We start from the raw sequence: 20,382 nt of genomic DNA, 5'->3' as shown, positions 1-20,382 counted from the left end.
ATCTACGTCACATCCTGAGACCCATTCTGGTCTCTTTAATGAACTTGGGTGTTTGGCATGCTAAGCGCGCCAAACAAAGCTACATCCCTAGATCTTTTGTTTTAGTAGCATGCATCATTCTAAAACCACCCATTAATGTGCTCACTTACAGGATTATTACCACCTTTCTTCCCGCCTAGCACGTAAGCACTGAGAGTTTGGTTTTCTTGCTGACACCACTATATCCGGCACCTGGCTGGGTGCCTGGGACAATAACAGTATTTTTGCAGGAATGAATGAATATGGATCAAAGACACTTAGTCGAATCCGGTTGTTCCTTAATCCCTGAGTTTGAGCAAGCCTCCGTTTCCTGCTGTGCGAAAAGGGGTGAGGAGGAGGAAGTGGGGAGCTGAACTATACTGTGTTGATGAGCTGCAAAAATTCGGACTTGTTTTCCCCCAGTCTCGGCGTGCAGCCAGCCACTCAACGTCCAGCGGCTCAGCTCCCCACCTGTATAATGGGTGTGAACTCAACCTCAACGATTTGGGATTGTAGCGCTGCCTAATAAGGCAGTAGATGCCGAAGGCGGCCGGGCGGGTGGGAGGAGAGAAATCACAACATCCGGCTGCGGGGGCGGGGTGCGGCTGGGCTGGAGGCAGGCGCCGCTGGGGGGTTAGGAGCCTCCTTCCGTCCTCTGCTTGTTTCAGGACGTGCGCCCTTCAGAAGCAGCTGACCCAAGACACGACGGAAGGAGACACATGCTAACCAAGCTACCCGCTGGCCGGCAGTATACACAGCGTGATCGTAACAAACCCTAGAAATCCCATCGGGGAGCCAGTCACTCGGTCTCGCCTCCATCCGGTGACCCAATTAGATTGCACTGCTGCATGGTTGACGCTTCCTTAATCCAATCATACGTTTTGTCTCCTGGGCGTGGCCCCCCCAGAGCCCACCTCCGACTCCCCGGCGGAGGCTCGGCCCTAATTGGCAGCTCAGCATCCTACGAAGGCCTAGAAATTCGAACCTAGGGGCTGAATCCCGCCCGCAGTCCAACCAGGAAGAGGCGACGCAAGGGGGCCCGCCCCCTCCCCGCTCAGAGCGAGTTCCCGGCTCCGTGGGCGGGGCAGGACGAAGAGGCTGACCAATAGCAGTCTGGCGCGGGGAGCGTCCGCTCGCCTATTGACTGAGCCAAGTAAACAGAGGGCGGGGCGGGGCGGGGCTGCGCCGGTGGCCCGGGAGGGGCGCAGAGTGCGCGGCGGGCGGCGGCGGCGGCCGGGGAGGCCGGGGAGGCCCGGGAGGCCGCGGCGCGGTCAGTCGAGCCGAGCCGAGCCGAGCCGCGCCGATCACCATCGGCTCCGGCTCTCGCGGGTGGTCCCGGCCGGCGGCGCGGCCTGGCGGGCCGGGCGGCGCTGCAGCCCATGGAGCTCGAGAACATCGTAGCGAACACGGTGCTACTCAAGGCCCGGGAAGGTGAGGCCAGGCAGGCGGGCGGCCAGGCCCGGATGCGGGGATCGCAGGCGCGCGACCTCGGAGCTCCACGGGGCGCCCGGGCCCCAGCTACCCTCGTGCCCTGGAGTCTGCACCCGGACTCTGAGCGCGGATACGAACCCTTCCGGCCTGTCCCCTACACCTGCCCCCGGAACCAGGGGCCCAAGAGGGGCGAGGGTCGCGCCGCTGGCGTCGAGTCGGGTGTGTGGTGGGGGGATAAAGGAGAAAGGGAAGGAAGATAAAAAGTGGGACGTGAGCTTCAGGAGAGTGTGTCTGAGACCCCTTCTAAGGTGAGAGGCAGGAAGGTGCCCCACGTGCCCTAGGCTCAGATGCTCTGAACAGCACAAAGTTGGTAATCTGTAAAGATTGAAGAATGAATGAACCAAGCCTTTGCACAGACAACCCAACCGACATGGGGAAACTTCTAGACGCATACATTACCAATAGAACCACCACTCACTAGGAGACTCTGGACACTGAAACCCAGGGAATGGGTAACGATTTTTGCATTCAGCAAGCCTATGACCTGTTAGGGCAGACGCACAAAGAAATAAACGGGACAGAGCAAACTGGCCTGTTCGGACTCTAAGGTTAAAACCCTGACTGGGAAACCAGTCTTGTGGAATTAGTGTGTGTGCACACGGATATGCTTCTGAGTAGCTCCTTATTAATTTACACCTGCTCTGTGAGGGTCCTAGGCGACACAGGACCAGATATTAAATTCACTGCCACATCACCTCAGAGACATAATCATCAGACGCCTGTACTGCCCCACTCTGTCCAGGGTGCTGGGGGACCGACAAGGAACTCCAGAACAGGGTGACAGTTTTTCACTTTTTGATGGGCTGCCAGGCTGAAGGAGTCATTAGCTTCACTGCTCTGTATCAGGTTACAGGTTGGAAACTGAGGGTCAAACCAGCGACTAACCCCAGATTACCCAGCAAGATTATAATTGACAGGCTTAGGACAGAAGGTACCCAGTAGAGTCTATAGGAACCTCGGAGAAGCCACCAGTGTGGTGCAGCACCTGAAGTCCTCTGCCTACCCAGTGCACCCAGGGAGGTGTTGCCTGGAAATGGGATGGGCAGGCTGGGTCCCTAGTGCCCAAGAGAGGCTATCTTATCTCCTGCCCCTTATCAAGCTTAGGGGCTGGGCCTTCCTCTCAGCCTCTGGGGGCATCTGCCGATTCGGTTCTGCCTCGTCATCCAGCCAGCCAGGGAGGAGGGGTAAGGAGAGCTGGGGCCAGGCCTCATTTCCTAGGGCTAGCCATTTCAGGCCTCAGGCCCTCTGAGGGCATTGCCTTGTTGGACCAGTGGCTGTGGGTACTCTTGGATAGGCTTTGTTGGATCTTGGGTGAGGCGTAGGATAGCATGGCCATAGTGAGGACTAATGCCTCCCCAGAGGACCTGTACCCCGAACTGGCTATGTTTCCGCCCCACCCCCATCCCCACCCCATATACACCTGCACGGCCTTTGACATGCTTCCTGACCCTCAACATCATTGTTCCTTTTTTATATATAAATTTTAAGGAAAGCCTCATTGCCATGGAGTCTTCTATTACCCATGAACTGGTTGTGTCAGAATCACGTCACAAAACAGCTGGCAGTTTGGGGCCAGCTTTCCAAGTGACCAGAGACTCAGCAGTTGGGAAGCCTGTGGTATATGCATACAGTTGGCTCTTTTTTGTTGATTCTGTTTTTGAGATGGTCTCTCTCTATAGTCTTGGCTTACTTGGAGCGTGCTATGTAGACTACAGGCTGGCCTCGAACTCTCAGAGTTCAACCTGCTTCTGCCTCCCAGGTGCTAGGATCAAAGGTCAGCTGGCTTTTAATAAACACTAGTCATGTTAGAGGTGGGTAAGGAGCTGGATTTGGGGGTTGGGCTGGAATCCCCTCACTGTCACATTGAGGCTCCGAACTCACCATCCAGAGACTCAGTTTTCTCATGAACTTGTGCATTATCTGGTTAGGTGGGAGGACCCTGGGGGTGTGCACCCTCACTTGGATTTTCTTCCTTTCCCAGGTGGCAGAGGCATGCAGAAGGAGGGCAGGGTCCAGTGGAGAGGAGCCCCACAGATTGGCACAGTTCTAGGACAGGATATTTGCATGTGACTTTTTGCTCTTGCCTTGATAGAGCTAGGAGGAGGGAGAGGAGGAAGTGACTTCTGGGGGAGGCAGGCAAATGGAGGGTGGGTGAGGGCCCTGGGTGGAGGGAGAGGGAGGAGTTCCCCTTCTGGGGAGGCCTTGCCATAGGTTAAGGAGTGGAGATCTCTTGCTCACTTGCAGTGAAGCAATGGCTGTGGGGGCGCATGGGGTACAGGCTGTAGCAGGGCCACCAGAGAGTTTCTCAAGGGACACTGCAGCGCTTCCTCCTTCCTCAGGGAGCCCAGTTAGGGACCCAGCCCTGCCCCTTTCCCAGAAGGCAGCTTCTCCTCCTTTAGTCCTCACACTGGGTCAGGTGGAGACAGTGCTGGGGAAACTGAGGCCAGGCAAGGGAGGTTAATTGCCTCAAGTTATCAGTGAATTGGAGCTGGATCTTGCCTCTTTCCACAGCCCTACTGAGTGCTGGACACAGTCTCTCCCACTCACCCTCCAGTGCCTCTGGAGGTGCCACGACAGTTGGGTGGTGTGGGTGATGCAGCGGTGGCCAAAGTGTGCCTTGGAGTTTCAGATCCAGGTCCTGGAGGTTGCAAGGCTCAGGCCTCTCCCACCATCCTTGGTGCGATGTCTCGGAGACACTTGTGGCTCCCTCTCTGACATGCTCTGTTTTCCTGTGGTGTGAGCTTTTTGTTTGGTTGGTTTTTTGAGACTTTGCCTATGTAGCCCTGACTGCCCTGGAACTTGCTGTGTAGACCAGGCTGGCCTTCCTCTCACAGAGACCCTGTCTCTGCCTCCCTAATGCTGGGGCTAAAGGCGTGGGCCACCATCCCCAGCCCATTTTGTGGTTTCATTTTTCAAATCTCTAGTCCAGTTCGCCTGTCTCTCTCTGTTTTTCCAGGTTGGGGTGGGAACTGCCAAAGCACACATTTACCGTACCTGTCGGGTTCTGGAGGTGTCCCTGCTGCTGTGTGGTCCCAGTGGCTACAGATAGGGGCTTACCTAGGCAGACAGGCATCAGGCAGGGGTAGGGGCATCCTGGTGCCGGCCCTCCTGCCACCACCTTGCTGTGGGCAGGGAGATAGTTTTGGTGTTAGGGGCCTGGGAGGTTGCCCAGGCTGCCCCTGGTATCTCAAGTATATCCCATACTACATAGAATCTCTGACTGGCGTGCCTTGGCTTCTTAGGTGACCCCTCCACCTTGTCTACTTTATTTTTTATTTGTTTGGTCTTTTTTTTTTTTTGAGGCCAGGGTCTCTCTATGTAGCCTTGGCTTTCCTGGAACTGACATATAGGCTTCATTCACCTGCTTCTTGAATGCTGGGATTAAAGATGTGCACCACCACTGCCTGGCTTCTTATCTACTTTCTTTTCTTTTTTTCTTTCTTTCTTTTTTTTTTTTTGTTTTTTGTTTTTTGTTTTTGTTTTTGTTTTTTTTTGAGACAGGGTTTCTCTCTGTAGCTTTGGAGCCTGTCCTGGATCTTGCTCTGTAGACCAGACTGGCCTCGAACTCACAGAGATCCACCTGGCTCTGCCTCCCGAGTGCTGGGATTAAAGGCGTGCGCCACCACCGCCTGGCTCGTCTACTTTCTTAACCTGTAGAATTCCCGTTGAGTAGGGGGAGTGGATGAGGCAAACCTCTTGCTGAAATGTCCTCACTGCTCTTTCTGGTTCTCATCCTGAGAGCCCTCAGCCTGGGTGTCCAGAAGGACCGTGTGTATACTGGAACTTGTGAAGGGCATGCTGGAGTGTGGTGGTAGCCCAGGACTGCAGTGAGACCCAACTCCTGGTTGCTCTTGCAGGCGGTGGCGGGAATCGTAAAGGCAAAAGCAAGAAATGGCGCCAGATGCTACAGTTCCCCCATATCAGCCAGTGTGAAGAGCTTCGCCTCAGCCTTGGTGAGGAGCCTTTCCAGACCCTGCCCTGGGGCACAGGGGCACATGGGGGAGAGGGTGTCCAGTGCTCAGGAAGATTGAGACTACATGATCTACCCCAGTTTCAGTTCCTGGGTTTGAAATGGGTGGAGGGCAGAGACTCAGTCCTGACTGGTATCAGTGGAGTGGGCATGAGGAAGAGGAGGGCTGGTCTGGACTAGAGGAAGGAAAGGCAGCCTGGGGCCAGCAGGTTTGGAACATCAGTCCTGTGCTTATGAGCCTTATCCAGACCAGACCTGAGGGCACCCATCCAAGCTAGAGAAGTATGACCCGGTTGTTTCTAGGGGGCAGAAGGGCTCACCCCATTCTTAATGTCTTGGCTGAGGATCTGAACAGTACCTAAGCTGTCCCCGGCCCCTGCTATGGCTTGTATGTGGGTAGAATGTACCCTGCTTGGGAAGGAGGCCCAGCTGAGAGCAGCGGAAGCCACAGCTTCCTCTCGCACTTTCGCCAGGCAGGCAACAGGTGTAGACTTGGGCTGGGCTGGGCCGGAACCTCACAGACCACACCCAACCCCAGAACTGTGACATGCAAGTCTGTGAACCGGGAAACCTGGGCTCTGGAGTCCAGACTCCTGGCTGTGTGACACTGAGTTAATTAATCAACCTCTCTGGGTCCCATAGCCCCCAAGTTACATTGGGGTAACAGTGGTGCCCGCCGAAGGATTGCAGTGAGGGTAACAAAGAAGATAAACCACTCTTGGGGGGCTAGAAGTGATTGGATCCCAGATGTGGGGTAGATAGATGCCAGAGTGCCTGCCATGAGTTCTAAGTCTCTGGCCCAGCAGCTCCCCTCTTGGCCTGCAGAGCGTGACTACCACAGCCTGTGCGAGCGTCAGCCCATTGGGCGTCTGTTATTCCGTGAGTTCTGCACCACGAGGCCTGAGCTGACCCGCTGTACTGCCTTCCTAGATGGGGTGGTGAGTACCCCGCCCCAGGGCCCAGCCCAGCAGGAGGGCAGGCAGAGGTCCAGGCCACCGCCCTTTCCCAAATCTGTCACTCCCCTCAGCCCCAAGCTTCTTTGCCTCTCACCCTGCAGGCTGAATATGAAGTGACCCCTGATGAAAAGCGGAAGGCATGTGGGCGGCGACTAATGCAGAATTTTCTGAGCCCAACGGTGAGTGAGCCTGATGAGGGGATGACGGCAGCAGGCAGGGCCCAGTGACAACAGGCAGAGGAGTGACCACAGCCTGGGCAGTGAGTGCCTGGAGCTATTCCAGGCAGCACCATGGGCATGGAGCCCAGGGGTTGGGCTGAGCTTGGGTCAGGCAGTCTGCCAGTGGCTGTCTCTCCCTGTCTCAAGTGGGAGGGGGCAGGAAAGGAGCTCAGCAAAGAGGCAGCTAGTGCGCTACCTACCCACAGCCACCCTTGGCACCCACAGACATCTGGCAGTGTTGCCTTGGGAGTAGGCAGCTGTCCAAGAGAGCCCTCTGCGGTGACCTGTCTGTGGCCTGTCCCTAGGGTCCTGACCTCATCCCTGAAGTTCCCCGGCAGCTGGTGAGTAACTGTGCCCAGCGGCTAGAGCAGGGACCCTGCAAAGACCTCTTCCAGGAGCTGACCCGGTAAGGCTCCATACCCACAAGTCTGGAATTGTGCTAAGGAAAGGGGCTTCTGTGGTCCCCGAAGTCCATGGCAAGCTCAGCTCCTCCCTGTCCACGCTGCTTGAGTTTAGCAGCTGCCTCCCATTTGTGTTTCAGCACGGAATGCATGTCTCCTGCTCGGTGCAGTAGTGAGAAGATGCTCAAGGACAGGAGCTGCTTGTGGGCTGAGCAATCATGCAGTGGGAGGCCTGGGCCTTCAGACTGAGGTTGCATTTGTTAGGGTCTTACACCTGCGGGCTGATCCTTTCTCAACAGGCTGACCCATGAGTACCTGAGCATGGCCCCTTTTGCTGACTACCTCGACAGCATCTACTTCAACCGTTTTCTGCAGTGGAAGTGGCTGGAAAGGTGAGCTCCCAGCAGGCCGGTCTGGGATAGGCGAGCTTGTGGGGTTTCCTCCTGGGAGTCCCTGCGTAAATATTTGTTTCTTTTACTCTTGCCTATAGGCAGCCAGTGACCAAAAACACCTTTAGGCAGTACCGAGTCCTGGGCAAAGGTGGCTTTGGGGAGGTGAGTGGTGCCTGGTGCCCTCCGCCTGGTGCCCTTGCGGAGCACACTAGATGGGTATGGTAGGCCTGGACCCTCCCACCTCCAGCAAGAGCGAGGCTGGCCCCCATTTGTCCCTGTCTACTCTGGCTACAGGTGTGTGCCTGCCAGGTGCGGGCAACAGGCAAGATGTATGCATGCAAGAAACTGGAAAAGAAACGAATCAAGAAGCGGAAAGGGGAGGCCATGGCGCTCAATGAGAAGCAGATCCTGGAAAAAGTGAACAGTAGGTTTGTAGTAAGTACACAGGAGCTCTCTCCTTTCCCTTTGGTCACACTGTCATCTACAAACCCCACCCACCAGGCTAAAGTCCCTCCCTGTTGCCAAAGGGACTGCCCTCTGCTCTGTCCCTTCCTGCCCTGGGCAGTACCTAAGAAGGGTGGGGTAGGAGTGCTATTCCAGGCTCAGGAAGCCTGCTGAGCCCTAGGGAGTGGCACACAGAAGATTGTTTGGGAGGCTGCCATTAGCGTGCGCGCTCGCTCCTGCACACACACCCTCCCTCCCTCCCTCCCTCTGTCTCTGTCTCTGTCTCTCTTTCTCTGTCTCTGTCTCTCTTTCTCTGTCTTTGTCTCTCTGTCTGTCTCTGTCTCTCTCTGTCTCTGTCTCTCTCTCTCTCTCTCTCTCTCTCTCTCTCTTTCTCTCTCTCTCTCGTGCATGCACCCTAGTCATCCCCCACAGCTCCTGCCTGAAGGTTTGTTTCTCCTGAGCACAGGTGAGCTTAGCCTACGCCTATGAGACAAAGGATGCACTGTGCCTGGTGCTGACATTGATGAATGGAGGTGACCTCAAGTTCCACATCTACCACATGGGCCAGGCTGGCTTTCCTGAAGCACGTGCTGTCTTCTATGCTGCCGAGATCTGCTGCGGCCTGGAGGACCTGCACCGGGAACGCATTGTCTACAGGTGGGCTGAGCTTCTCCGACTGCTCTTCCAGGACTTGATCCTTCCTGGACAGGGCAGCAGTCAGGTGGGATTGTGGCCGCTAAGGCTGTCTAACAAGCCAGACAGTGGAAGGATGGTGGCCGGGGGTTTGTCCAACCACAAGCCAACACTGGCTCCAGGCACAAACTCACCCACATTTGATGGACTTGAGTGCTTCAAACCTAGGTTTTGGGATCTAGGTCGCTGACCAATGTGTGATTTTTGTCACCCTTCTCTGTGGCCTTGAGCTAGTCAGCTCCCTGCTTCCAACCTGAATTCTTTTTCTGGGAGACCCCAAGGTGGGCTCAGTAGTAGTAAGCTCTGCTTATGGTGGTTATGGATGACGCTTTCATTTGAGCCTTACAGCGGCCCTTTGAGGGGATGGAAGAGTAGCCTCATGTGACAGAGAAGGTAGAGTCAGCCCCCATGGGGAAGGGAGCTTCAATGTCAAGGGTGAACAAGACCAAGGATGATGTCCAGGGATTCCCCTTCCCCCAGATGGGTCCCCTGCACTGGTCCACAGTGGGTGGACTCCTCACTTCTTTGGATTGGAGCTACTTCTCACTACCCTAAAAAGCTCTGATTACTGGCTCTGGCGGTGCTTGCCCTGTTCCCCTGAGTTGGCTGCAGCCTGGGGAGAGCAGGACTCTTTTACCCTGGCAGCAAATGAGCCCTTCACCTTGCTCCCTGCCTGATCTCAGCAGGCACTTGAGCTACAAGAGGCTGGATGTCTGGCTTCCTGGAAAACAGTAGCATCTGACCCTGTCTTTTTCTCTCCATAGGGACCTAAAGCCAGAGAATATCCTGCTGGATGACCATGGTGGGTGAGGAGGCCCAAGTGGGAAGGGTGAGATGGGAGGCCTGACCTGTCAATGGACCCACCTGCTTCAACCCCTACCCAGGCCACATCCGTATCTCTGACCTTGGACTAGCTGTGCATGTGCCTGAGGGCCAGACCATCAAAGGCCGTGTGGGCACTGTGGGCTACATGGGTAAGTCCCTTTGACCTAATACACCAGTCTCCTGGGTCCCCTTGCTGTCCTAGGCCTGGCCTACCCATTGCTGTATTGAAGTGGGGGCATGTCTCCACCTCAGAGAGTAGATATCCCATACCAACACTGCTACTGCTATTTTTTTGTGGATTAGGAGACCAAGACGTAGCCAGGTCCCACCATTATGAACCTCTGCTAGTCACTTGCTGGATGCTTATTGAATACCTAGGATTGGGTGGGTTAAGGGAACCAAATGCATTCCCATGGCCCATCATTACCCTGCATGGCCTGTGCTTGGAATAAGATGCCCATCTGAGATAGGGGCAGTGGAGACCTAGCATGTGGACTGTGTGCCACAGTACAGTCCAGGTTTTCCAGGTTCCATCTTGGTCCAGGCATTCCACTTTTAGCCTCTCTTTCCTCTACTGTAAAACCTCATCCGAGCTGCCTCCTGGAGGCTTTGAGGTGAAAGTTGTTGGGAGGAGGACTCTCCGGGAGCCTGCCCGGGCAGGTGGGAAGTGTCAGCAAGTGGGTGTTTTCATCCCCTTGTCAATCCAGAGGTGACAAATCAGTGGCTACATGGTCCTGATTTGGCTTACATTTATTCAGAAGTTGAATTGTTTTTAAAATAATTGAATTGATTGCCAACTTTTAATAAAACCAAACAACTTCATGTTAAAAGGGGGGGGGGGCTGGAGAGATGGCTCAGAGGTTAAGAACACTGACTGTTCTTCCAGAGGTCCTGAGTTCAATTCCCAGCACCCATAGGGTGGCTCACAACCATCTGTAATGAGATCTGGCTCCCTCTTCTGGCATGCAGGGATACATGCAAACAGAACACTGTATACATAATAAATAAATAAATCTTTAAAAAAAACATTCCATTTAAAAAGAAAAAAGGAGTGATGGGTTTGGGGCTGGGTGTATATGATGTAGCTCATAGAGTACTGATGTGTGTGGCCCTGTGTTAAACAGACTCCAGCACTGGGATCACCACACACACACAAATTAACAGTTGGTTCTCAAAAAACAAAACAAAGCGAAAAACGGAACAGTCGGACATGGGGGCCCTTGGTGTGACACACCCCCCATGCAGGGCCACATCAGCTCTCATTGATGAGATGAGGTCCCCACCAGGCCGGTAGCATGTCTACCTAGCCAGTGGATGTTTGAACTGATCCCCTGGTTTTTGTTTCTGGGCCCCCCCCCCCCCCCCCCCCCCCCGAGGGCTCTCTGTTCCTCACCCCTCTCCACCCTGACTCCTGTCCCCGCCCAGCTCCGGAGGTGGTGAAGAATGAGAGGTACACGTTCAGCCCTGACTGGTGGGCACTAGGCTGCCTCCTGTATGAGATGATTGCAGGCCAGTCACCCTTCCAGCAGAGGAAGAAGAAGATCAAGCGGGAAGAAGTAGAGAGACTGGTCAAGGAGGTGCCCGAGGACTACTCGGAGCACTTTTCCCCACAGGCACGCTCACTCTGTTCTCAGGTACTACAGGCTGTGGGCTTGACTGCCTGGGCCGGGCTGGAGCTGGGCACCTCAACTGCCCAAAGGTACCCTAACCACCATGCCCTGCTACAGCTTCTCAGCAAGGACCCTGCTGAGCGCCTGGGGTGTCGTGGAGGTGGTGCCCGTGAGGTAAAGGAGCATCCTCTTTTCAAGAAACTGAATTTCAAGAGGCTGGGAGCTGGAATGCTGGAACCGCCTTTTAAGCCTGATGTAAGTCCTGCCTACCCTTGCTAATGGTCAGGCAAGGCCAGGATGCAAGGGCCTTGGAGCATTGACCAGGTCACTTTCAGTGCAGATGTTGGAAAACCCCATCTAATGGTTTGGGCTGCCCTCCCAAAAGTGCATGTGTGAGCATTTGTGTGTGTGTGTGTGTGTGTGTGTGTGTGTGTGTGTGTGTGCGTGTGTGTGCATGTGTGAAGTCCAACATAGTGTGAGTTTTAGTGTACTAGGTTAGGACGAGGGGTGGACATGGGGATGCTCCAGGAGCACTACAGGAACCTGATTCCTCCCTGTACCGTGAGGTTAGTCTTAATGGCAAGCATCTTTTCCCAGGGAGTGGCATTGTGGTTTAGTAGCTCAGGCTCACATCTTCGCTAGCCCGCTACCCAGGGAACAGAGAGCAGCTCTTGTGAATAGCCTCACTGGACAACTGGATCACATGCCTTCCGGCCCTTGCCTCCCTCCCAAAAGTTTGTGGAGATTGGGTCCTGTGTTGACAGTTGGCCAGGAGTCCTTGGGAAAGCCTTCAGGAGATGGACTGACCAGCTTGGTGGCTGTCAACCACATGTGTTTATGCATTTAACACCTGAATTCCACATGTGTCAGCCTTGGAGATAATGAGGTCCATGGAGCCAGGCCTGTCCTTATGCTCTAATGGAGAGAAGCACCAAAACAAACAAGTGAGCAAGGAGAGCTTTCCGACAGTCCTGAGTGACGGGAAAGAGAGTGGGCTAGGAAGGTGCTGTGGGGGTAGTCGCTTTAGACAGGGTAATCTCCGAGAAGGTGATGCCTAAGTAGAACTGAGGAGAGAGTCGTGCCAAGAATTGAGGACATGGGCATTACAGGCAGAAGGAACAGGCAGACGCTGAAGCCCTGGGGCAGGATCAGCCTAGGGACATGGAACAGCAACTGTGTGGCCAATATGATTGGAACAAGTGTGTGCAGAGCAGGAACAATGTCACGCTCTAAGTGTGACAGGATACATTGGGGAGTTTCAGCCCGAATGTGAGGTGTGGGAGTGGGTCACAGAGGATATGAGTGTAAGTAGGGGAAAGCCAGTGAGGGAGCCTGAGGGATGGCTCACGTAGACATCACCCACTCCGAGAGGGTGAGCGTTGTCAGTGAGCTGGCACTTGAATCAAGCAGGTCTGACTTCATCGTGCTGCCTCAGGCTGGGGCTGCTGCACAGGTTGATTCCCACTCTGTGTGCGTGTCCTCTAACTGAAACAGTCACGCTGCCTGTGGGTCATTTGTTCAAACTTAGAAATAAAATCAGTGTCTTGGAACTTAACAGAAGCAGTAGATGAAAAAGCAAGCTTGACAGTGCTTTCTTATTTTTATTTTATGATTGATTTATTTATGATTTATTATGATTTACTTATTTATTATGTGTACACTGTTCTGTCCGCATATATGCCTGCACACCAGAAAAGGGCATCAGGTCTCATTACAGATGGTTGTGAGCTGCCATGTGGTTGGTTGCTGGGAATTGAACTCAGGACCTCCGGAAGAGCAGTCAGTGCTCTTAACCTCTGAGCCATCTCTCCAGCCCTGCTTTTTTGTTTTTGTTCTTATTTTTATTAAAAATAAAATGTCTGGGGCTGGAAAGATGGCTCAGAGGTTAAGAGCACTGCTTGTTCTTCCAAAGGTCCTGAGTTCAATTCCCAGCGCCCACATGATGGCTCACAATCATCTGTAATGAGATCTGGCACCCTCTTCTGGCCTGCAAGCATACATGCAGGCAGAACACTGTATACATAATAAATAAATAAATCTTTAAAAAAATAAAAATAAAAATAAAATGTCTGCATGTGTATCTGTGTATGGGTATATGCATGTGACTTCCGGAGTCTGGAGGCCAGAGGTGTCAGACTCCCTGGAAGAGCAGTGCAGGATATAACCTCTGAGCCAGTACTTGACAGTTTTGTTGTTGCTGTTTGTTTTTATTTTTAGGAACAAGGTTTCTCTGTGTAGCCCTGGAACTCACTCTGTAGACCAGGTTAGCCTTGAACTCAGAGATCCACCTGACTCTGCCCCCTGAGTGCTGGGACTAAAGGCGCGTGCTCCCATGCGCAGCTGACAATACATTTTTAACAACTCTATTGAGATGAATTTACAGTTAACACATGTAAAGTGTGCAGTTCAATTAAAGAGTCACATGACTGTCACCACATAAGATCAGAATGTTTTCACCAGCTTCTTCAGAACCTAAACAAACCCTGTGTCCACTAGGGTTCAAAATTCTTCCCTCCTGTCCCAGGAAATAACTAGTTCTCTTACGTTCATCTACTTTGAATGCTTCAGATATGTGGGTAGATGGAGTCTTGCTGAGCATGGTCCTCTGTGATTGGCTTCTTTTGCCAAGAAGGCTTTTAAGTTTCCTCCATGTTGTAGCATATACCAATACTTCATTCTTTTTCAAAGCTGAATAATATTCTATTATATGGATATAAATTTTATTCATACTTAACATGAGGGTACCTTTGGGGGGGGCTATCATGAATAATACTTTCTACTTTATTTTTTGAGATGAGGTCCCATTGTGTTGCCTTGTGCGCTTTTGAACTCACAGACTCAAGCCTTCTTTCTGCCTCAGAACATCCGTTGGTATAAAATTACAGTCACATGTGGTAAATCTTGTAGAGAGCGTCAGACTTTTCAGGTCAGACACACCATTTTACACGATGGTCATGATAATGCATCTATCAGTACGTAGGTTTGTAGATGGTGTGTGTGTGTGCTGGGGATGGATCCCGGGGTCTCAAGCATACTGAGCAAATGTTCTACACCACTGAACTATACCTGTAGCCCCATGACAATATTTTTTTTGTTTTGTTTTGGGTTTTTCGAGACAGGGTTTCTCTGTGTAGCTTTGCGCCTTTCCTGGGACTCACTTGGTAGCCCAGGCTGGCCTCGAACTCACTGAGATCCGCCTGCCTCTGCCTCCCGAGTGCTGGGATTAAAGGCGTGCGCCACCACCGCCCGGCCCCATGACAATATTTTAATTGACTTCCTTTGTGGTAAGATTTTGAAAGCAGTGTAGAGATAGAAAAGAAAGTGGCCTTTGAATGCAGAGGCCAGCTCCCAGCAGGAACTGGAAAGGTGCTGGGAAAAGTATTCCAGTACTGGGCATTCTAGAGTGCAGACCCCCTCCAGCCCTCCCTAGGGAGCCAGGACTCCCTTCCCACCCCAGCCCTAGCCACATACCCAGGCAGTCCTGTGCAAGCAGAAGACCAGCCCAGCCTAGCACCAGGCCTGTGCACAGCCTTCTTCAGTCACTGCACAGCAAAGGGTCATGGCCCTAGTCTGCAGAGGTGAAGTCTGCTTCAGAGACAAGGGAGTGCTGGGCTGAGGGATTCAGGAGGCGCCTTGCTGCTCTCTCCAAACCAGGGAGCTGCAGGTGTCAGGGCAGATCCAGGCCCAGGGTGACTGAGATCAAGGCCTCTTGACTCTTCTATCTGTCCACCCCCAGCCCCAGGCTATTTACTGCAAGGACGTTCTGGACATTGAACAGTTCTCTACAGTAAAGGGCGTGGATCTGGAGCCCACGGACCAAGACTTCTACCACAAGTTCGCCACGGGTAGTGTGTCCATCCCCTGGCAGAATGAGGTAGGGACTGCCCTGCAAGTGGGGTGGTCTCCAGGTGGGGTATCCCTGGGGCCCCTCTCACAGCTGCCTGTTCTTGATAGATGGTGGAGACTGAATGCTTCCAGGAACTAAATGTCTTTGGACAGGATGGGTCAGTTCCCCCAGACCTGGACTGGAAGGGCCAGCCACCTGCACCCCCCAAGAAGGGATTGCTGCAGAGGCTCTTCAGTCGCCAAGTAAGTCCCTCAGTGTCTGACCTGTGCCCCCAGCCTGCTGCACGGGAATAGTGGGTGGGAGGCAGAGCGGTGCCCGTCGACACTGGGAGTGATCCTCTTCCAGCCCTTCCAGTGGTGCCTCCTTCCTGCCTGTGCCCCTCGCCTGGCTGGTCTCATGGCCTCTTTTCTCTTTCCAGAGGTGAGCAGAGTGGGCTCCTCGGGGGTTGGCCTTGCTGCCTGACCGTGGGGAGCCCCAGGCAGCCCTTCATGACAGAGGCGAGATGTAGGAGAAAGAAGTCTGGTGCCCACCTCCCCGCTCCCTCCCTGCTGCTTGCTTCCCTGCACCCTGACCCCTTCAAGCTGCTAACCTTCCTTAGCATCTGTCTCCCTGTCCTGAGTCTGTCCAGGGGATGGACAGAGGTCTTGCTCGGGCAGATCCTGGGAGCTTCCTAGTCTGACTTCAGTCTGTCGCTAGAAAGCTATCCCCTGACACCACCCGTGTTTGGCCCAAGCTGCTGCTCTAAGTCTTGTGGGAACCCCGTGGCCCCTTTCTGGACATGCCACTGGCCTTGGTCAGCCTCAGGGGTGACTAATGGCACCTGCTGTGCCTCTCTCCCTCCATGTCTTCCCTGTCCCTCCAGGATTGCTGTGGAAACTGCAGCGACAGTGAGGAAGAGCTCCCCACCCGCCTCTAGCCCCCAGGCCGAGGCCCCCACCGATGGTTGGCGGTAGCAGCTACTCTCAGTGACGTTTACAGTTTTACACAGTGGTGTTCCCCCTTGTCCACTCAAGTCGTGGCCTGGGGAACACAGCCGGAACTGTCCCCAGTGTCCTCCGTCCCTCAGCCCCTGGCCCAGCTGAGTTTGACAAGGCCTGGGCCATCTTGGGACAAAGGTGCGTCCCTTCAGCTCTTCTCTGCGGAGCTCGGGGCTTTATGTATTTATGTATTTGTACGAATGTATATAGCTACCAGAGCGTTCTTAATTCCACCCTGGACCTGGCACTCCAGGGCAACTAGCCCTGACTGGGAGAGCCAGGAGCTGGCAGAGGAGCCAATGCCAAACTCTATGCTTCTTGGGCCCAGTCCAGATGAGCAGAGTATGGGCCAGGTCAGTCTCTGACCCCAGCATTGCACTGGTCACCACCAACCTCCAAGTGAGACTTGTGCCTACCTGTTGTGGACTTAGGCCACCACCTTCTGGTTGCCCAATGCTGTCACTTTTTCTCAGCATTTGTTAGAGCTGGAAATGGGGGCTTTGTATCCTCTAGGCCTGGGCCATAGTGTAACCATAGACTGAACTGACTGGGACCCATCAGACCACAAGATAGGTCACCTGCCTTCCAGCTCTCAGAGCACATTATCCCTTATTCTAGGTCATGTCCTGAAGATACATTTTTCAGAAGTGCCCCAGCCCAGGCCATAGGAGGGGTTAGATTTACCCCTCCAACATTCCAGAATCCCTCATAAAAGTAGACATGTGCCCAGCAATAATCTACCCTTCCCTGTGTGTGCCTGTTGGGGGTGGGGGGGTGAGTGTATATCAGTGTGTGAAGAGGGTAGGGTAAGGCTGTGCCTAAGCCCAGACCCTAACCCTGGCCTGTCCCAGACTGTGATGGCCGTCCTGATGCTAATGTTAGGACAACATGGGACCATAAGGCCCAGGCTTTTCCATATTTAAAGCCATTGTGAGCTGCCACATGTCTCTGTGTGACCAATGTGAGCTGCCATGTGTCTCTGTGCGAATACAGTCTGAGCACAAGCCTGGCCAGCCACCCCTGCCTGCCTCTTTTTTTAAAAATATTTCTGGTGTTTCAAGGATTCTTCCTGTTCTTGACGCAGTCAGAAGGGATTGGAGATGGACCTGGAGTGAGACTAGAGTCTGCCCTTAAAAAGCCCAAGAATCCTCAGGACTTTACAGGCAACCAGACCTTGGTGTGGGGACTCAATCTCGGTTTTTCCACTCCTAGGTGGGACACAGCCTTGGATACCATCTAGGGTGTATGTCCGACTACAGAGGTAGATATATTTGGCTGGTCTGTAAACTTTCTGAGGCCAAAGTGGCCTTGTAAACTTGGCAGTGGCCTGGAGAGGCAGGTGGGAACTGTTGTGAGAAACACCAGCCCTGAGTCAGCGTTAACCTGGCCTTCTGCTGCGTGTCCACCCTGATCTGGCACACATGCATGAGATCCAGCTCTCTGTTTTCTTCTGTGGGTGGCCAAAGAGATGATCTGAGTGACTTAGTTTGAGGAAGAACGAGTGTGGCAAGGGTAGCAGGGACCAGCCATCTGAGTTTCAGAGAAGAGCGTTTTCTGAAGTTAGTGACTACCAGGTAGTAGTCATCTGAAGACAGAAATTAGCAAGATCATTGGGGGGGCAGGGAGGGGGGAGACTACTGGTGCAAATTTGGGGGGCGGGAGTAAGCTGTTTAAACAATGAACGTCTCCCAGGCTTTGCAAACTCCTCCCAAGGTCCTTAGTTTCCCAAGAGTCCCCTGAACCACCCTGCCTGTGAGCTGGGCACCAAATGCTGTGAACATGACAGCCATGGGTGCATGTCATACATAGTCTGCAGTTTTAGGAGCTGACTGCATAGACCCTCCTTGTCTGAGGATTCCAGTTTCCTTGCATGTCACCTGAGAGACTCTGAAACAACCAGGGAGTCCTCCGGTTCTCCTCTGGGTGGCCTGGAATTCACTGTGTAGGTAGGCTAGACTGGCCTTAGACCTCTGACTCTTCTGGCCTTCCAGTGTAGTGTTGGGATTATGTATGTGTGCCATCACACCGGTAGTTGCCAACAGGTGTCTTCAGAAGGGGCCTCCTAGCATATAGAACGTTTGCTGATGCTCCCATCCACGCGAAGGAAATAAGGGTGTGCAAGGGTGAGTGGGTACCAGGTAGTGCCATGAAATACTCTGCCTGCTACTCAATCCAGATCCTTCAACCTCCTTTGAGCTAGGAGGCATCTAGGGAACACCTTGTCTAAGGTTAGGTTCACATTAAATCCTTCATGAAGTTTCCCAACAAGACTATCAAACTCCACTCCTCCCTACCCAGCCCTGTATTGAGAACTTAGGACCCAGATGGAGATGAGGTCCCTGCCAGCGTGGAGCCAATTTGGTAGGCAAGGAGATGTGGAAACAGTCGTATTCGATGTGATCAGTGTTGTGGCAAAGGATTCTAGAGGGCGGAGTCTTGGGGATAACATTAAACAGTGGTCCCTTGGCCCCAAAAGTGTTGGAGTTGATACTCTCCAGGACAAGGCCAGCTGTGCCCATCAAAAGGATGATGAACATGGGTTGGGAAAGGAGTGGCTGCAGTTGAAGTTGGTAAGATGCAGAAGTCTTTTAAAGCTGTACTCTGTGGACTCTACTGGAGATCGGGAGGGTCCCTGAAGGGTTTTGACTGGCTGTATATTAAGGGCCTGTCCCACCATGTAGACACCCTAATATAACTTTGGCAAACCATTCTCTGTTATCCCCATCCATGTGGAATAGATAGTGCTGGGCTTTATCTCATTGTATACACACTGCACACAAATACATGTGACCTATGGAGGAGTGCTGGAGGTGTTGTGGGAAGGGGAGGATCTCTGAGTTCAAGGTCAGCCTGGTCTACAAAGTGAGTTCCAGCATGGCCATAGGTACACAAAGAAACCCTGTCTTGAAAAAAACAAAAACCATGGGAGGCTTGTGGGTGGAGCACAGTGTAGAAGTGCTTTTGTAGCGTGTCTGAGACGCCTGGGTTTGATCCCCCGAACTGTGAGAAAAAGACAAAACATCTCAGACAGAAGGGGCCCCTGCTCATTGCTAACTCCTCACATGAGAGTATGACTGTCAGAAATCAGTTCTCCAGTTGATTGTCTTGGCATCAGTGAGTCTTACTCTAGTGGCCAGATTAGAATCGTGTCCAGTGATCCTTGGAACAGAATTTTTGTTAGTGGCTAACCCTTGATGGCACCCATGAGTAGGTCTGGGCAATGATTATCCCCTTGAAACCTGGGTGTTGGTGTTCTAAGGAAGGGACTGAACACTGGGTGGCTGCCTGGAGTACAGATCCTTTCCATCCTAAGACAGGGTGGACATGCGTCCTAAATGTCACTTGTGATTTTTTGTTTTCTTGCTCACTTGTTTTAATGGAACTACTGGGAGAGACGTGGAGTTCTCTTTTCATTGGAGATGGGTAGCACAGCTTAAATTGAGCTGTGCAGACCATCCATACCTTCATTCTGGGGCAATGTGCTCGATGCCAAATCACACACACACACACACACACTCCCAACAGGGTTTCTCTGTGTAGCCTTGGAGCCTGTCCTGGAACGCGCTGTGTAGACCAGGCTGGCCTGGAACTCACAAAGATCCACCTGCCTCTGCCTCCTCAGTGCTGGGATCAAAGGTGTGCACCATCACCGCCCAGTATCTTAATCCCAACTTTTGAAATGCCTGGAACCAACTGTGACCAAAGCTAGTTTAGTTTTGGGTTCACTGGTATTATGAGCCCTTTTCCTATGGGGTAAGCTTATTTGATCCTGGCGCTCAAAGCCCTGACTGTCCCCTATTGATGAGATGGGAAGTACTTTTAGAAGATCATTCTTAATGCCGTAGAGAAGTTGAAGTAGAAAGGCCAGTACAGCCGGGGTCAAGCTTAAGATGGGGCCTGCTCTACACAATATTTGTTCCCTTGTGGTCAGCATAACCCTTGGAGCCTTGGGAGATTCAGCCCTCGGATGGGGTCTGTGTTGCTTCTCAGTAGGTATGTTGTCATGTATACCTTCTTGAACAGAGTGGGTGGGGTCCTGAGTTCAGAGAAGGCCACACTGGGGTGCTAACTTACATTAGCCCCTACCTCACTACATGTCTGGACATACACAGGTTGAACTGTGTGAGTATCTGGGTTCGTGAACTCGGCTGCTCCGCTAAGGATCCTGCGTGTATGGCTGCTTTGTGCCACGAAGCTGCCGGTGTGTGCCCTCTTTGGGTAGCCTGTTGCCTGGAGCTGTGCAGAGTGTACTTTCTCTGTGCTAGGATGCCCGTGGTAGTACGAGCCCACACCCTCGTGTGCCGTGTCTGGGTGCGGCAGGTGGGCACCCCTTCCCTCTCGCAGCAGCCTCGGCGGCGTGTGGCAGGGGGTGGGGGGGGTGCCTCTGTTGGCTGCGCGCGCGCGCACGCCAAACTCAGCACGCGCCCGTGCGCGCGCCCCGCGCCTCCAGCCCAGCGCTCGGAGCGGCTTTCGCTGCCACTGTCTGCTCCCCCGGGCGGCCGCCTGCTCCAAGCTGGGGCTTCTGTCCGCTGGGCCGCTC

The 20,382-nt window shown here is 53.3% G+C and overlaps 1 protein-coding gene across 2 annotated transcripts; it reads left to right on the top strand.

Moving 5' to 3' along the window:
- Positions 1-1,314: 1,314 nt before the first annotated feature.
- On the top strand, positions 1,315-16,855 carry Grk6 (G protein-coupled receptor kinase 6). 2 transcript variants are annotated; one of them, XM_059262865.1, is made up of 17 exons: positions 1,315-1,449; positions 5,367-5,462; positions 6,305-6,417; positions 6,537-6,614; positions 6,959-7,059; positions 7,354-7,446; positions 7,545-7,608; positions 7,741-7,881; positions 8,357-8,547; positions 9,348-9,385; positions 9,468-9,557; positions 10,834-11,042; positions 11,136-11,273; positions 14,755-14,892; positions 14,973-15,107; positions 15,175-15,176; positions 15,728-16,855. In XM_059262865.1, exons 1-17 carry the CDS (start codon positions 1,398-1,400, stop codon positions 15,816-15,818), a joined length of 1,770 nt encoding a protein of 589 aa, XP_059118848.1. In that variant the 5' UTR covers positions 1,315-1,397; the 3' UTR covers positions 15,819-16,855. The 2 variants fall into 2 exon arrangements, with proteins under 2 accessions (XP_059118848.1, XP_059118847.1); XM_059262864.1 differs by lacking the exon at positions 15,175-15,176.
- Positions 16,856-20,382: the final 3,527 nt, after the last annotated feature.

Source organism: Peromyscus eremicus, chromosome 5 (assembly GCF_949786415.1).
Source record: "Peromyscus eremicus chromosome 5, PerEre_H2_v1, whole genome shotgun sequence".
Classification (NCBI taxonomy): Eukaryota; Metazoa; Chordata; class Mammalia; order Rodentia; family Cricetidae; genus Peromyscus; species Peromyscus eremicus.
The sequence above is the reverse complement of the archived record's forward strand: the minus strand, read 5'-3'. Positions and strand labels throughout refer to the sequence as shown.